The following is an 18,220-nucleotide window of genomic DNA, read 5'->3' as shown; positions in this document are numbered from 1 at the left end:
GCCTTAGAGTACATGGCACTGCATTTGGTTTTGATATAAAAGCCAAGGTCCTGAAGTAAGTGATTCAAGTTCCATAGTTTTATAGTGCACACATTTCACAAGAGGTGCATTTGGTTTGGAAACAAGACGGTGGCTTTTGATATCACAACAGAAAGCACTTACAAGTGAAGGAACACAGAAGCATTTGTGATGCAGATGCAAGTTTCCAATCTCAGACACCATACTCACCTGGGACCTGCTAACTACAACTTACCCTAACAATAGAGCGGTCTGTGGCAATCTGTGTAACAGCAGGTGAAATCAGAGGTCAAGTCAGGCCTCGGGCTGCATGCCTCGGGCACTTTGGATGACTACACACTACAGAGCCACATCCATTTTACCCAACAGTTTACATGAAGGCGTGACATGACTCCAACCACGGGAGCACTTCTTTTCATTTGTTTGGCAAAATCCCAGCATTGACGCAAAAATTGTACAACATAGCAAATGTTTAGAGTGTGATTTAGCAATCTGTATGTTTCTAGTAAATGAATCCCGGGCCTAAAACAGCTGTGAAGAGTTTGTTTTAAATAGGAGGAGGGAGGGGGGGCAATTTCATTCAAGAAAGTGGCCAGCTGTTGCAAAACATAAATGAACTGTCAAGTGCTTTCCTGCAAACAATATGACACTAAGCAAGCTGTAAATCCCACAAACATGAAAAGCTAGATTCAGCTACAGTGGCAGGGATTAAAATTCAACCTGAATTCTCAACATGTGATTTTTAATTACAGCATCCCGTCATGTGGTGCGACAAAAACATGCATGTGATGGTCCACTTACATCCACGATGAGGAAGTCGAGCCAGCACCAGTAGTTGGTGAAATATTTCTTGAAGCCATACGCGATCCACTTGAGGAACATCTCCAGCACAAAGATGTAGGAGAAGACCTTGTCAGCAGACTCCAACACCACCTTTACAACTTTTCTCTTCTCAATGTAGATATCTTCAAATGCCTATGGCAGAAAACACAACTACATCACACCACCACACCACTGCTGTTGGTTGAATGCACAAAACATCTGTCTGGAAGTTCTGTGTTCTGTGCTATTGAAGAGTAAGGTCGCAGCATCTAAACAGATCAATGTGATATCTGCAGATATGTTTAAATGCTGTTTATTATGCTGCTAATTAGCTGTCTCGCCTGTAAACTGATGTGAGCAGTGCACTTTTCCCAAGTGAATGTCATGAACAAGCTGAGGTGTAAGAAGATGTGTGTTGACGTTTGTAAGTTAGATAAGAGGGAGACTTTAACAACAAAGCTAATACAGCATGTATATAACCGGCTGCTGTCTAGATGTTAGTCACTGTGACTGTCTGCTCCGCCAATGACTGAATACTTATATTATTGTTTAATGAGAACATTTGACTGGATATAACTAAACAAGTTCTCCATCTACAGTTTGTAGATTACAGTATGTAGACAGAGACTGAATGGAAATCCAGTGAATTACTGCAGAAATGGGGGCAGCCATCATGAAACCATCGAATGTAAAAATATGAATGTTTTGCTTTTGTTTTCTTTTTTTTCTCAAGGCAGAGCAGATGGTAGACATGTATGCTGTAGCACACTCACAAAAAATGCTATCTAATTTCAGTTGAACTTTCAAGTTTCTGAAGGTACAATTATAATATGGAAACCAATTTTTTTTCATACAGGAATTATGCATTGTCATGTTTCAACCAGCTCATCCTCCCACCTGAGAAAACATGCTGCTGGCAACCACCGCTGGAAGTTTTCAGCCGTTAAGCTTCAGTACTATGGTTGTAATCTTATACAGTAACCAGGCTCTAAACAGAACTGGGATCAGACACTGAAGTGAAGAAGGAGCTTTTTTATTACTTGCAGCCTATTGTTTGAATTAATGTTCAGTAATAGTAATAGTTGTTTTTTATTAGTTAGTTCTTCATTTGTTAGTGGCAGAGTCTTCCATTACTGTGCTGGAATTGCTATGCACAAGGGATTTGCAGGAAATGATGCACATATCTAATGCATGAGTTTGTTTGGCTGCACAGTAAACACAAGACAAGACAAACAGTAGTGTCTCACTGAGAATAACTGTGAGAAATAAAGTATTAATCCAAACTTGCTGTTACCACCAGGAAGCATATGTATTTCCAAATCAGCCAGGACTGAAATCTTAGGGATTATATGTTTTCAAAAAGTGCTTTAAATAGAGTTTACAATGATTTTATTTTTCAAATAGCACAGAGCCGTACCAGAGCACCACTGCTGAGCAGGATCATGAAGATGATGAAAGTCTCAAACCAGCTGTGTTCCACGATCTGGTAGCAGGTCTTCCTCAGCCTCCACCAGGCCTGGCCCAGCCCGCGGCTGGTATTGATTTCACAGCACTGGCAGTGCCTCGAGCAGACTGAGTGGGAAGGCAAAAAAAACAGACCAGCATAGATTACACCACATGGTAATAGGATCGTGTAAAATTAATATTACAGAGCTTTGATCAAACACTATGCTCATGTTTTACAGTGGTTATCCTTCATTCTCAATTCTCACATTCTGGGAAGCAATCCTCCGGCTCCATTCTCTCATCAGCCAGCTCGAATAAATCATCCATCTCATCTCCAGGCTTCCTCAGATCCACTGTGCTGCCCTCTGATAGGCTGATCTCCTCCTGAGTAGTGAGAAGTTCCTCTGTTACCACTGAATTTCTCACTTACATTGTCATTCACTTTAGATCCAGTACGGACTTGACAGGTTACTAGACCTGTCTCCTGCGTAACGAAACAGTGTATGAGCCCCTCCTGAGTCGCCGTACACATGTGTAGAATATAGGTTTGCATAAAAGAACATCAGCTGTCAAAGACTAAAAAACAGCAGACATTACTGATTAGGCTGTGACCATATGTGCAATAGTTTCAAACCAAACAGAGCAGTGCTGCAGCACTTTTGTGCACTGCATTCATTGTGGATTCATCCCATAAAAGCTAGCTCACCTAGATGTACGGCCTCGCCTTTCAATCTCTTCTGAGCCTTAATACAATTTTGATGAGATTTTTGTGTGTTGTAACAGCAACATATTTCACATGATTTATAGGACAGAGGTGCAGCTTCAATCCTATAAACTGGTGCAAAGTCTAATCCAGCATTAACGAGCATCCACAGGACCTGGAGACCAGATTACCCGGGTTACTAGTCTTAGTGCTCGAAGACAGAGCAGAGAGCACTGATGGCACTTAGCTCAACGTTGTACATGGCAGCACGATCCCTGATAAGAGTATGTGTGCACGTGTAAGACATGTGAGCTGATTGTTCTTTGTGCTTTAAAGTGATCTACTTTCTAAAAATATTGTAAAGTGATTTCTAATTTATTAGCAACTAACTTCCTAATAACCACAGTCTTGCCATTTTTTGTGTGTGTTTAAAGCTCCCCCCATGTAAAATGTACCCGTCTTTACTGCTGAGCAGCTGCTGATGCCCAGTTAAGCTGATGGAGGGCTGTAGGAGGGTTTTTTTCATTTCCATTTTCCCTGATGCCTAATTCTGGTGTGGTGTGGAGCGCAACACGGCAGGGAAAGAGAAAGAGAGAGCGCCAGACTGCAGCCCGCTCAGCTCAGCCTGGCGCTGCCTGGCTCTGCTCAGCTGTGTCTATATAATCTGCTCTGCAGGGCCTGGCTCCACATCTGGCCTGCTGCTGTCTGCCTGCCAGAGAGGACAAGAGTGACACACCCTCCACCTCAACAAGTATCCAAAGGCCACTGACAGAAACAGGCAGGGTGAATGAGAACAAGCTAACAGGAAGAAACAGGAAGCTTGATGCAAAGAGACTGAGAGAGAGGGTTTGGCTCAATTAACACATGTGAACAAAACCAGGTCCAATTAACCACATGTTCTTCCATAATCATGTCTCATTTGTGGTGATCATAATATTGATTCTCTCACATTTACACAGCCAATCACAGTGACCGTGACAGAATTAGGTGGGAGGATCGACGCCACTGCCATGTTTCTACTGTAAATATGAAGCTAAGACCAGCGACTGGATAGCTTAGCTTAGCACAAACAGCTAGCCTGACTATGTGTCGTTTTTACTTTTCACGTTTTGTATGGATTAAGCAAACAAGACATAGAGAATTAATTATGAGCTTCAGAGGTGCTGATAGGCAGATTATGCTTCCTGTTGGCCTAGCTGTTTCCAGTCTTTGTGCTAAGTCAAGCTAACTTTATATGTATCTTCAGCACAGACATGAGAATGCTGTAGATCTATAATCTTACTTTTGCAAAGAAGAATTATAATTATATTTCCCAAAATTTCACACTTTATCTTTAATTAGAGTACCCCAATAAGTCATGGCAGTGTGACAGTGAAGCAGTCCCAGGACCCTTAATTTGGAGCAGCTGAATGGAATTCAGGCATCATTCATTTTATTCTTTACACCTGCGCTTCGTACTGTGACATGTTATAATACCTTCTATGAACAGGCCTATTACTATTAGGCCTATTTTTCAAGCCAAGTGATTGGACCTCTAATCCACATGTTTATCTAACAATGTGGTCAAGATTAGGGTTCACGGCAGGGGCTGAGTCAGCTAAGAAGCAAATTATTGGCATACATGAAAGGTGGCTAATAACAACATTTTATCAGTATTATACAATAATAATATCACAATGGCTGAGGTACCATACACTGAAGCCTTGTGGTTCAGTTCAGCAACAACTAATGTTTAGGCAATTTCAAATGGTTAAATGGTCCCTGCAACATCTTCTCCAGGAACGTGCTGTAGATAAAAATATGCTCTTTGTCATTAGCCAGTTTGTATATTACTAATGATGTAACATTAAGATTAGTTCTGGTTGATTTCTGAATTGCTAAACAATAGATTTACCATCCTTTCTGTGTACAACTCAGCTTTCTGAGGAGCCTTTGCCAGATGTTCACTGCATGACGTTAACTCTTAATAACTCAGTTGTTGTCTCCAGCAGAGTTCACCTTGTCTGCTTGACAGATTAACAGCTTACGTGTCCAGAATTTTCCACATCAGCGTCCCCTTCACAGTCCACCCCCACCTCTACTAGGAGTCAAAACAAACACTGAGCTGAACTGATGAATCCTTTGAAAGAACTTTCTAGAACATTTTCTGGCAACATCTTGGGTACAGAGTCAGTAAACAACGTAGGTAGACACAGTGTTTAATTTGTTCAGTACACTCCCAGTTAAGTAGCTCTTATTGATTTCTAGCGTAACCTAGCAGTCCACAGCAAAGCAGCTAAAACTGCAAAAATGTGGAATTTGTCTAAAGCTGAGCATTCAGTCCTACATATATGAAGAGTAAACTTCCCAATATGAATAATGAATAATGAGTGAATATTTACTTAGTTTTGAAGAGCTGCATATTTTCCCAATGAAAAATAAAAATACATAAAGAAGATGCTATTAGTAATATTGTGTCTGATTATACCCAAAACAGTAAATAAATAACATGATCATATTCCAGCAAAAAACTATGGTGAAAGATAATTTTATCAGAACAGACAACAGTAAACTGTGAGGGTTCAGGCCCAGCACATTTCTCTGGAGGTGAAAAACTCACCGGTTTGTTGTTTTCATCCTCTGATGACTCAGAAATCTCCTCCTCCTCGAGAAATTCCACGTCAGACTCTCCAGGTGCGATGGGAACAATGACAGTCAGGTTCGGGTTTGTCATGTAGCTGTCCTCCTCTGGTATGATGTACTTCTCTCCATAACGTCCAAACATTCCCCCGTTGCTTTCCACATGGTTTCCAACCAGTTTAATGGCCTGACTGGCTTCTTTGGTCTTCTGCTTGCGACGGTTCAAGCTGCGGTTGAAGAGGTCCATGATGCTCGTCACAAGCCAGGAGACACCGGCGTTGATGCGAGCAATGGCAATCTGGATGTTATTCAAATCGCCGTCTTCGTCTGGAGCAGAGAGGTTGTCGGAGCTGAAGGAGCTGAGCAGCAGGGCCAGAAAAAGATTCAACACCTGTTGACAGACAAACATTATGTTACATGATGTATGATTTGGAGAAATTATCAGGACATTGTTATTATTTTATAGCCATTTTTGCCTGAATATGGCAGAAAATGCTGTATTTACCTTGTGCTTATGTCAACATTTTTCTTCCTTTAGAAATCAGAGCATAGTTTAGCCTCTAAGCTAAAGGATAAGTACACCTAATGCACGGCATGATATCCCACATATTTTGTCAACACTGGCAAATCCTGCATTGTAAATTCAGGAGGATATTCTAACCAGATATGCTCAGACACATATGGCTTCGGGTGCTTTCAGCTACACTGAAGTCAAGTTTCCAAACAACCAACTCCCAAGTAATCTGTCTACTAGCTTAGAGAGCAGCAGCATCAAGCACATCTCTGCACAGTAGCGTGTGTGTGTGTGTGTGTGTGTGTGTGTGTGTGTGTGTGTGTGTGTGTGTGTGCATGCGTGCATGTGTGTGAGAGAGAACTGGCTGTGTGCATGTGTGATGTGCACAGTTGGTAAGGATCATCTTTAGCCACTGAGCCAGTCAGAGATGGGGAGCATGAGCAGATGATTAGTGATGAATGCCCTCCGACCTTCTCGCCCCTAAGCATCCTGGATAATCCCTTGGATAAACAGCTTTCCCACGATTCATGTGCAGAGGAGGTTTCTGTCCATTAAACTCTATAAGGAGCACTGTCTTTGCCCTAACAAGACAACAGAGTCACTGGAGGTGCATGTGTGCACCAATTGTAAAACAAGAGAAACTACAATGTGCTCTGTAAGTCGGATCATTACTCATCTTTTGTCAGTGCAACTGAAAAAGTAGAGCTGAGTATTTAAAGCTGAGTAGTGAAAGAGTCAGAATGTATGAAGTGGAGTGAATCCACCAGGGTCAAGTTGATATAGGCCTTATGGTGTTGGAGGTAGACAGGTGATTTTGCTATGCCTTGTCACCATACTGTAGTTAGTATTAATACTCCTGTTAAGCTTTGCATTCAAAAATACAAAAATAACAACGGCAGCTTTGACACTCGAAACACTCAAAATTCTTAGCAACTTTTGAAACAATGCACAAATGTAAAGAAAAACAGGATGTTTATTTCTGCTTCTTGACTATAGATTTCTACTGCTTCTAGACCAGCTGTGGCAGGCTAGCATAAGCTAAGGCTAACGAGTTTTGCTGTAGTATTTATAAAATTGTCATTTTAATTTTGCTCACTTTAACATGACTCTGCTTTGTATACAAAAACATTATTCAACAAGTAAAACAGTGACTGAATTTATTAACTCTGATATACGATACAAGCATCTAGGTTTCAATGCAGTAAGTGTTTTTAAAATACTGTGTACGCCTCAAAATAATACACTGCACACCAGTGTAGTTAGCTAATGACATGCCACCTGCCTTTAAAACTTGGTTAGGTTAGTAATATAGGTATTAAGCTTGACAGGCATGCTATTTTTTGCATGCATGCATGTTTGCAGTATTAATTATAATATGATGAAATGTTTTTAAAATTCAGTTGCTGTATATATCATCAGGAAATACATAACTACGAGAAGCTGCTATTGTGCATCCATAGATGTTGTTGTTTCAACAGGAGCATCAATAGACGTGCACAAAATACAGTTTTAGTTTGTTTTCAACTATTTCATAGTTGAAAACAAAGGTTTTAAAGTATTTCTGACAGATAGATTTCAGAGCATAGGATTAAATGTGGAACAAACTAGCATTTAATGGCAGAGGGAACAAAGGGCATGCTGGGAACAGGTGTTTGAACCACATCCAACAGGAACTCCACACTCAAAGCCTTGCTCCATTTTTTTAAAAAGCCTGATGGGGTTTTTAAACAGTTATACGACAGAACTCAATTGATTGTAGTGCAGATGATGCTCATATTTCAGTGTATAATACTGTTCTAATATGTGCTTAGCATGTGATGGAAAAGCCACTAGCTGCTTGCACATTTGTTTCTTGTTAAGACTTGCATAACACACATATCGTAATTTACGTCAGGGTCAGACCGTAAGTCTCAGAAAAGAAAAATTGAGAAAATTAATTGGAGCAAAATATCAGGATAACTATAATAAAATAAAACTTGATTTTATTATTTCAGGCTGAAATAGTAGAAACAGATCACAACATTATGATGTGTGATTTTATATATTTTAAAAATGACTGGAGCCAAAGTAAAACTACACTGACCATAAATGAATCATCATTATCATTATTGTTAGTTTATAGGACACAGCTGGACAGCAAATCACCGTATGTGTGGACCAATGAATTTAAGTATATCCTTGCTACTGGACAGAGTGACAGCAGTTGTGTCCAAACAGAGCTGACTCACAGATTAACTATTTTCTATAGAAACAGCTGCATGCAATGATGTGCAAGCTGTGTTTCATCCTGTGTGATACTCAGTAACTGCTGAAAAGGCTGGAACGACAGTGAGAACACACTGTGGCCTTGGCTGATCCTTTGTACAGTCCTTAGGTCACAATTTCACCCACAAGGCTTAGTTCATTACCAGCAGATAAAACACTCAGCCTTGCTGGTCATGAGACTGCTGCAAAGCACAGAGTGTGTCTGTTGGGGCTACAGTTTACACGACAGCATGTGCAGATAATACATATATTACTTAGAAGGGACAACAGATGGTTTATATGTCGTCCAGACATGATCTGTTTTGAAGTCTGCTAATGCTAATCTGCAAGGGAGTTAGCACGACACTGTGACACAACCACATGTGTTCAAGAGCATCTAAGGAAAAACACACAAAACATTGTATCTGCACAGAAATCTGAGTTTGCAAAATGTATCATGATGAACCACCAACAACTGTTCAAGGATGTCCAATCCTCATAAAATGGAATCACTGTACGCATTGGTCCAACATAATCAGTGGTCACAGCTGGTTGCATTGACGTGCAATTGAATTCTCTCTAGGCAGACTTCCTGTTGTCATATTCTGTTAAATGAGAATGAGAATAAGGCTGGAAGTAATCTGCATTTTTGTTTTTGTCACAAATCCAATAAAAAGACAAAAAAGCAGCAATGTGTTCGTCTATCTTAGATCCCCAGCCTGTTTGTGGCTCTCAGACTGAAGGTTTCTAAAAACTGATCGGAAATATAAACTTTATTTTGAAAAAAGGCTTAATAATCTCTTCTGATAATCTCTCCAGCAGGGCACTGTGGTTTTTAGCAAATGTTGCTTCAAACTACAGCATGTGATTTTATACACTTACAGCTGCAGATTTTGCGAGCTAGTGAGTATTTTTAGTGACCCAAAACAAACTACAGTGCCCATGTGCATCATCATTGAAGGGACTCAACTGCCGGAGGATGAGTTCACAACAGTGTTGGGGAGAGGAACGGTTCTTTTAATAGACATTTAAATAAACAAAAAAAAGTCAAAATCATGTGTGTGTACTGGAGCACCACTGTCATTGCTAACCGTATCCAACTGCCTCATGTCTCATTCATATGTAAGAAAACACCTAACATTACAATAAGGAATGTAAACTACAAGCATGGCTATAGTTAGTTCTCATAGCTGTCAAGTTAGTATGTTATCATTGGGAAGCTTTGCGACTAGCTCGCTATAGCTTTAGCAATATAGCTGCTTGCGCTGTGGAAGACTTCGGTCATGTGCACAGGCAGAGTGCCTGCAAGTAGGCAGGTACGTAGATAGACAGGCAGGTGGCCATCCAATCATTTCATTCAGGGTAAATGAAATGATTGGATGGATTCATTAGAGGCCTGCAACACCACAGGTACCGGATGTTTTTTTTTTGTTTTTAGCAGAACACTTGAATTATTGATTGCTGTTGGGATGTAAAGACAGCAAACAAAAAATGCTTCTAAAATGCACGACCTACTCCACAGCTTTAATACTCACCACCAAGTTCCCAATGACCATGACCAACATGAACACCAGGATACAAAGCGGCTGCCCGGCCACTTCCATACAATCCCACATGGTCTCGATCCATTCGCCACATAGCACGCGGAACACAATCAGGAAGGAGTGGAAGAAGTCCTTCATGTGCCAACGTGGCAGCTGACAGTCAATGGAGATCTTACACACACAGTCCTGGTAGTTTTTGCCAAACAGCTGCATGCCCACCACAGCAAAGATGAAGACGATGATGGCCAACACCAGCGTCAGGTTTCCCAGGGCGCCCACGGAGTTCCCAATGATCTTAATGAGAGTGTTGAGAGTAGGCCAGGATTTTGCCAGCTTGAAGACTCGCAACTGAAGAACAGCAAAAACAAATGACAGGAGTCCAGTCAGTTCAAATAACAGGAAACATGCCAAGCCGCATTTAACACATGATGAAATGTTATTAACTTTTTTCATATAGAATTAATTTTTGTTTAAATTACTATATTAATCAATCAATCACTGTTGATTTGTTGCATTTGTTCAAGGAATACAAAGGCAAACAATGGCAAAAAACTTATAGTAAAAAAGCATGGTGAGTGAGAGTTCAAGATTTCGGTTACCAGTCTGAAAGATCGCAGGACAGACAGCCCCTCTACATTGGAGAGACCCAACTCCATCAGACTGAGGCAAACAATGACGCCGTCAAAGATATTCCAGCCCTGCTGGAAGTAGTAGTAGGGATCCATAGCAATCAGCTTCAGCACCATCTCAGCTGTAAAGATCCCTGTGAATACCTTGAAAAGACAAGAGGGACAGAAAAACAGTAAGAGGTGGAAAAAGGACCAGACTTTCCTACTCAAGTGGAACATTACTTAAAATACTTAAAATACAGTATGTCTTCACTTAAAGCTGCACTTATACAATACAGACTATCGCTCAAATGGACTATGTGTTATGTGAAAGGTGACACATGTAGTGACGCATAGATAAATACCACCCGACACTGCAATTACCCTCAATGAGCGTCTGAGTGTTTTTTAGCTCACTGTTTTATTTTTATGGTCCTCCAACATACAGTACAAGCTCTGATAAACCCACTACCTGCTCAGCATCAGACAACAGATAGACACGGTAAGTGACTAGTTGGTGAACATAGTGGAGCAATTTGCAGCTAAAAAGCCTGATCTTTCCCTTGAGCTGGTAGAGAGCACAGCGAAGCTAAAGGGAGAGAGAATATTAGACTTACATTCATCAGGTGAACATAAACATGACTTTAAATGAGTGCTAATGTTGCTCTATATTTTCAGAACGAGGAAATAAGCACCTGTTTGCTAACAGGTTCCCTGCATTAACTTTGTAAGGTGATATGTCAGTGATGAGTTTACAGGTTGTTTCACTGATCCATAATGGCCAAAAATATCAAATAATTCAGCTTTAAGTTGATTTAAGTTGAGGTTTAGAGCAGATCAGGTCAAAGTGAAAGAACAGAAGGCACTACAGTGGATGCTTCTGCAATGAGCCAGTTTTAGGACCCAAATATCCACATAGGTCAAGAGAAAATATTAAGAATATTTCAAAATAAAAAATGTTTAAAAAGTTCAAATAAAACCACACAGTAAGCACTTGTTCCTTGGGCTGTGGTATAAGTTCCTACCAAATTTCATGGAAAAGTTTGTTTATATCTTTTAAGGCAGAGTGTTTTATTTACCAGTAGGGGGAGATGACAAAATACAAATGAGAGGATCAGTCCCACCTGCTAAAAATACTCCCTCTTACCAAGGATAATCACAAATAGTCTTAGGCAGAACCTTTGACAAAGGATCAGCACGGCCTTGTTTGTCCTTAAGTACCACACACATAAAAAAACCCAGCTGTCTGTTATAGAAATACCTCAATGAGACTTTTCGGCCTCTCCACTGCTAACTCAACAGCACTTAAGGGAAAGTGTGTGACATGCTGGAAACCGGCCCACCCTGTCATTAAAAACCCCTCACCAGATTGCCCACTGAAAGCATCGTGTTGAACTCATCAGTCATGGGGTAGTGCTCAAGAGCCATGAAGAGGGTGTTCAGCACAATGCATATGGTGATACCCAGGTCCAGGAAAGGATCCATCACCATGTACTTCACCCACTCCTTCATCTGCAGCCACCAGGGGCAGCAGTCCCATATCAGGTACTTCTTGGCGAATGTGTACCAGCAGGGATGGCACTTTTGCCTCGACTCCTCCAACTCTGCAAAGAGACAAGAGAACAACTAATGAACAACTAAAGAGTTTTCTGCTCGCTTCTACTACTGGGTCTCTGAGGCTAGAAAGAGTGAGAGCTAAAACAGCAATATTTCCATATTTTGGCTTCTTTTCTGTTTGCTTACTGGCTGACTGACATGACTCTCATGTCTGTATGGTAAATATGAAACTACTGTTAGCTTAGCTTAGCATAAAGACTGAAAACAGGGGGAAACAGCTAGCCAGGCTCTGTAGAAAGGGTAACAAAATCAGTCTACCAACATCTCTAAAGAAAAAAATTGTGCACAATATATCTCGAAATGCATACAAAAAAACAAAAGTATAACCTCATGGTGATGTCAGCACTAACCGCAGGTAAGGTTACCCCGGTTTCCAGTCTTTGTGCTAACTGTGCTAAAATGCTGCTGGCTCAAGCTTCATATTAATTGTACAGACACAAAAGTGGTATCAATATTGTCATCTAACTCTCTGCAAGAAAGCAAATAAATGTATTTCAACAAATGTCAAAATATTCCTTTAATATTCAAAAGGACTCACCGTCCATGGCATCGCTGAGGAAGCTGACAGAGCTCAGCCCTCTTTTCCTCTGCACTGGAGGAGGCTCAGTCACTGTCGGGGAAGGCTGGATGAGAGGTTTGGGAGCTGTGTCCTCTGCGGTGGTCTGGTAGACAGAAAGCACCCACAAAATAAGTGAATGTTGTATTCTCCTTCTTTTAGGTGTGTTTTTGGTGTGCTCTCATCCTGGAATGTGTCATATGGGAGTTTTAGGGTACTAAATCCAAATAAAAGCATCTTTTTCACTCTCGCAGCGTCTTCTAATTACACACATGCTTCTGTCACTCACTGTGTCTTCTCTGACCCTCTCCATGCTGTAAGCAGGCATGGAGGTGGGAGTATGCAGGCCCATTGTGGTGACTCCGTTCTGGTCCAGGGAGATGTTGAGACGGCCATTGACGTTGAGGCTGGGGGTGAAGTTCTGGGAGCAGTGGCTCCGCACACTGCCAGTCCTCCTCTTCCAGGGTGTCGCTGTTGAACTGGTGCGGCTCCTGAAGACATCCCCATGAACGCTGTACTCGTCATCCCCGAAGTCAGCCTCTGAGTTGTTTCGCACACGGAAAGAGCTGAAGATGCTAATCTGGCTTCCTCTCCTGGTGCTGAGGGGGTGAGCGGAGAGCGTGGCCAGTAGAGGGTGGACTGGAAGGGGAGACAGAGGAGGCTACAGAAGCACAGAGGATACATTAGCTCCTTTAGCTTGTAATAAGAATATCAAACAGTGGGAGAAATGTTTAGAGGATGGCTGATGTACCATTGGCTCATCCAGTGGTTCAAACTTCTCTTCGGCAGCTTCCTCTGCTGTTTCCTCTGACAACGTCCTGTGTGATCTTCTTCTTCTGCTGCTGCTTCGACGTATGCTGCCTATCTTCACACAAAATGGAGACAACTCTGGGGACAACACTGAGTCTGTGTCCTGAGCTTGTCTTCTTGCTGCCAACTTGACACAGAAAGAAATGACGTTAGAGGATACCATTTTTTTTCTTCCGTTGTTGAAAGCACTCGAGAAAACGTAAAAATCCTTTTCGACTGTTTGCTTTGCACCTACTCTTTGCTCTCTGCGAAGGTGCTCCATAGCCAGCTGAAACTCCCTCTCCTTCTGCCAAGCCTCAGCGATGGTTGCCTGATTCTGCTCCTCATAGGCCATGGCCACCACAGCCAGGATGAGGTTGACCAGGTAGAAGGAGCCCAGGAAAATAACCAGCACAAAGAAAACCATGTAGGTCTTCCCTGCTGAGCGCAGCGTCTGAGGGAGCAGTCGGGAAGTCAGGTCAATAAAATGCACTCGTTGAAGGAAAATTCTGGTCTTTTTAAAACATTTCCTTAGTTTTGGCATCATGCCGTGGTTATGCTGAGAAGCATTTTATTCAGAAGTTTCATTACAGAGATTTTGGGACACTGTGATTCTTCTACACAAAGCTACCCAAAATGGAAAACAGCAGAGAGTCTGATAATCAGAGGTCAACAATGTAAGCACAATATTATCATAAAAAATAGAAATGATGGCCAGACAGACAGACAGAAGAAAATATAGCCCAGATTACAAACAAAATTTTCCTATAAGCGTCAATTTTGATATTTGATTGAGGAAAATTATTGTATTCTACTGTCTTTGTGGATTAATTGAAATTTTTGAGCATTTGAAAATATGGATTATTATTCAGAGAGTCGTCACAGAAAATTGAAAGAGAAAAATTGCACCTGGTGAAACAGTTTTTCCCAGTAGTCTTGTGTCATGAGTCGAAAGAGGGCCAGAAAAGCCCAGCCGAAGGTATCAAAACTGGTGTAACCATAGTTTGGATTCCTCCCTACTTTTAGGCAGTCAAATCCATCTGGACACTTCCTGTAATGCACAAACAGTTGAAAGGCAGAGACAGATGAGGATGGGACAACACTGATAAACAAAGGCTGTGCACAATTAAATCAATGGCAGCTGGACAGATATGGCTGTGGTGGCGTGCGGGCTGCTTTATGGAGCTAAAAACATCTCTAGTATCTACATGTAGCCCTGTGGCCTTTGACTCTGCAGGGTAGAGAAGCGGATGAGTCAGTAAGTACATACGCTGCTATCAACACTATTATTTCAACTGAAGAGGCCTCTTGAAATTCGTTTCATGCAGGAGCACTAAAATGCACTGAGCAAGAGGGATTATGCTGAGCCAGATGGATATCAAATTGCAGTTCAAAAATTTTCAGGTCCATGCCTCCATCTCTGATCTTCATTGTCAGCATAGTGGCATTACAGCAAATATTTAAGTCCAGCAGCTGAGAACAAGCTGGGCTGCCATGTCAATCTGAGTGCAGAATAATTTCGTAATGGCTAGGAAACAGCTGGGCGGCTGCTGTGAGAACAGCTGTAGATCTCACCAACCAGCCAGCTGAGCAGGAATGCTCACTAATATCCAGCAGTGAGGACAGAGGAGGCTGCGTGAGGCCAGCGACATCTTCCTGTCAGGCTGGTCCTCCCTCTGCTGCACTGCTCAGCTAGTCACCAATCTGTCTGCCTGTTTCACATAGAAACATACACACTTTTTTTCTTTTTTTTCCAGACTTTTCAGCTGTGATGATTTGCTGCCTTTCTTTTCTGTAAATGGAAATCTTAAGGTTTATCATTGTTGGTTGGTCGAAACAAGATGGCCTCAAGAATTTTTGATGGGCATTGTTCAGCATTGTAAAACATTTTAAAGATACATTTTTAAACTATTAGGAAAATAATCTGCAAATGAATCGATAATGAAAATAACTGCTGCAACTCTTATTTATTTTCTAATCTAATCAATGGAAAATAATTTCTGTGTGGAATCTATATAATCAGTCTAAATTAAATAAAAAAAAATTGGTCCGAGAAGCTTTCTGATTTCTAATTTCTAATTAATAATAAAAAAATATGAATTGTCTAATAGTAAGTGAGGGTCCCCTCAGGGCCTCAGGGCTTAAATTTGGCTGCCTCACATGCACACCAATGGGCTCCTACATCTACTGTTATGGTTGTGGCAATAAGATTACCACACTGATGGCCAGTGGTGTCACTCAAATAACCCCATGTATGTCACACCTCTCTTGCAATCAGATGCTGCTGTGAAAACAAGGCACCTGTTAGGCAAATGTCCTTGAGATTTCCATAGTGACTGCCCAGGAGACTGCTCCTGCATGGGTTTATCCTGAATTAGTGCTCCTGAAGGAGAGCTGCTGTGCTGCAGCGCTCGCTGTGGGATCTGATCTGCCTCCACACACACAAAACATTCAGCCAGCATCAGGAACTGGTGACGGTTAGCTGCTGTTTGCACAGGGAAGACCAGGATATGCAGTCACATCAGTATTTTTCTTTTTCCATCTACATTAATTTGTACTCATTAGTAACACACTGCACATCCTACAGCGTATATGGATGTATTTTCCTGCTGTACGGCAACTCTAGAAACAACTCTTGGTCCTCATGTGGACTGAATGGCAAGTCAGTCAGGATCCAGCCTGTATCTCCTGTTATGAATAGGTAATAAGTTATGAAGTGTAACCTTTTCAACTTTGAAATAAATTTTCTATTGATGAATAAATTATTAGTGAAGTTGAATATACAGTGTGGCTGGAGCTCATTCGCAGTGATCTTGTCCCCAGATCAATTTAATGTGGCTGGTTTCACTATGGTTGACATTGTTTTCATGCTGGCATTAACTGCTCTCTGCTAATATATTTACATTGTCTGTAAGCAGCATCCCTCAGAGTGTACCAATGGTTTCCTGCGGTTTGTGTAACAAAACAGCAGAGCGACATCTGTCAGACTCTGCAAAGTGTTTTCCCTCTTTGGTGGGAGGTGGGTTTCCATGCCCATATCCATCCGGTCAAGGGCTAAAGTTGAAAGTCATAATCCTTGATGCACAGTGGCTTTAAGATGTGAGGGGATAAGCATCTGCCTGAACTCTACAGTGGGCCTGATGAGAAACAACTTGGACCTTTGAGCAAATCATTTATCACAAACTTGTTAACCATCTAGGCTGAAAATATCATTTGAATATGTGTGTGTGTGTGTGCATATGTGCCCACTTGTGTCTGTGTGTGTTGGTGTGCATGTGTGTGACTGTGTGTGTCATCATAACGTATCCAAAGCTTTAATTTGGAAATCTACTCAGGGATTACTTGTTGGAATACACTCAAAAGATTAAGCATCCTCTATGTTTTACGTCCTCCATCCTGGCCTGCTTAATATCTTGCCTGCCTCTACAGCCAGCCTCAGAAAGTTCCATCTGAAATGTCACAGAGGGTAAAAGGCCGTCTCAATCACTTTGCCAACAGACACATAAGTTACTTTATGGTCACTTTAACCTATAACCTGGCAAGTCTGTCATGAACTTGTGTCATTCTGTCTCTGATTTAACATCAATCTAACTGCAAAGCAGTAAAATGAAATGCAATAAATACCACATTCTTGGTCATAACAGAGAAAATTGAAAATTTAAGACGCGCAAAAAGGAGTAATCCCCCTTGTTCTGTTAACATCCAAGGAGCCATTGATAGACCCTTTAGACACAGAAAAAAGATTCAAACTGAATGAGACAGAAAGTCGATCAGAGTGAGCTGTTAGAGCTCCACAAGTGGCAGAAACACAAACAACAGGACACAAATCTAAAGTCCAGTTGCACTGAGGAGGTAAACTCTGGCACAGCTGGATGGGTCACATTGGCAATAGCCTGATCTTACTGACCTACTATTCATGGGAGTTTAATGATGTCATTTCCCACTGAATGCCCTCAGATGTATCCTCTTTTCCATCTGACTTGAACACAAATTACTGAATCAGATTTTACTTCTTGGGAGATTAAGTTCCTGTGTTTTTGGAGGAGAGGTTAGAGAGGGTGATTAAAACTAAAGGGTTGGCTGGACTCTGATGCCAATAAAAATGTGTAACTAAATGTGTAACTCAATGTTAAATTTACAGTACATGAGGTGCATACTGAATATTTCAGCATGCAAACACTGGACACTACGCTGGCACAAATATCCCACAATGCAATGCAGCATTCAAAACAACAATGACAGCAGACGGCGACCAAAGCCGCTCCAGCTCAATTCAATTAACAGCTACTACTACTAGTACTAATTATCACTTCAATTTAAGTAAAACTAAGGTTATAGATAACGGTGGGTGGACACTAAAGATAACAAGGGATTAGCGTAAATGCCGGTAGAGGTGAGGTTTGTTGGCATGGGTTACCACGGTAACATGTCTCCAAAGAGGCTCTTGGAAAGTGGTGTGTGTGTCACTTCCACGCTGACCAGCACATACTACTACTTATTTACACAAAAGTATGTTGAACCTCTCCCATGGTCTGTGGGACTTCTGGAGGCAGGACTGTTCAAAATAGGTCTTTCCACTTCACAAATCTAAATGAGGTGCAAACTGTACTTAAAAACATGCAACATATTTGGTGAACACTGTTTAAAAGGTATGAAATTCTAACCGACTGACAAACTAAACTTTCACTTTGTGAATGTAGCTCAGTTTTTGCATAGATGCCTTTTCTTGTTGACAGTGTT

At 41.3% G+C, this 18,220-nt stretch overlaps 1 protein-coding gene across 2 annotated transcripts in view; it reads right to left on the bottom strand.

Annotated features, from left to right (window-relative positions):
* LOC143329092 (sodium channel protein type 5 subunit alpha-like) overlaps positions 1 to 18,220 on the bottom strand; it is a 29,869-nt gene that overhangs the window by 7,396 nt on the left and 4,253 nt on the right. The window contains exons 6-18 of one of the 2 annotated variants that reach the window (XM_076744800.1): positions 14,390 to 14,531; positions 13,737 to 13,934; positions 13,443 to 13,628; positions 12,981 to 13,352; positions 12,674 to 12,797; positions 11,884 to 12,122; positions 10,510 to 10,683; positions 9,902 to 10,258; positions 5,589 to 5,999; positions 2,553 to 2,670; positions 2,258 to 2,412; positions 820 to 993; positions 254 to 280 (exon numbers count right to left, since the gene is read on the bottom strand). In XM_076744800.1, the coding sequence (XP_076600915.1) occupies positions 254 to 280; positions 820 to 993; positions 2,258 to 2,412; positions 2,553 to 2,670; positions 5,589 to 5,999; positions 9,902 to 10,258; positions 10,510 to 10,683; positions 11,884 to 12,122; positions 12,674 to 12,797; positions 12,981 to 13,352; positions 13,443 to 13,628; positions 13,737 to 13,934; positions 14,390 to 14,531 (2,677 nt within the window). The remainder of the gene's footprint in view (positions 1 to 253; positions 281 to 819; positions 994 to 2,257; positions 2,413 to 2,552; positions 2,671 to 5,588; positions 6,000 to 9,901; positions 10,259 to 10,509; positions 10,684 to 11,883; positions 12,123 to 12,673; positions 12,798 to 12,980; positions 13,353 to 13,442; positions 13,629 to 13,736; positions 13,935 to 14,389; positions 14,532 to 18,220) is intronic. The other variant, XM_076744801.1, reaches the window with a different exon arrangement.

Source organism: Chaetodon auriga, chromosome 12 (assembly GCF_051107435.1).
Source record: "Chaetodon auriga isolate fChaAug3 chromosome 12, fChaAug3.hap1, whole genome shotgun sequence".
Lineage (NCBI taxonomy): Eukaryota > Metazoa > Chordata > Actinopteri > Chaetodontiformes > Chaetodontidae > Chaetodon > Chaetodon auriga.
The sequence above is the reverse complement of the archived record's forward strand: the minus strand, read 5'-3'. Positions and strand labels throughout refer to the sequence as shown.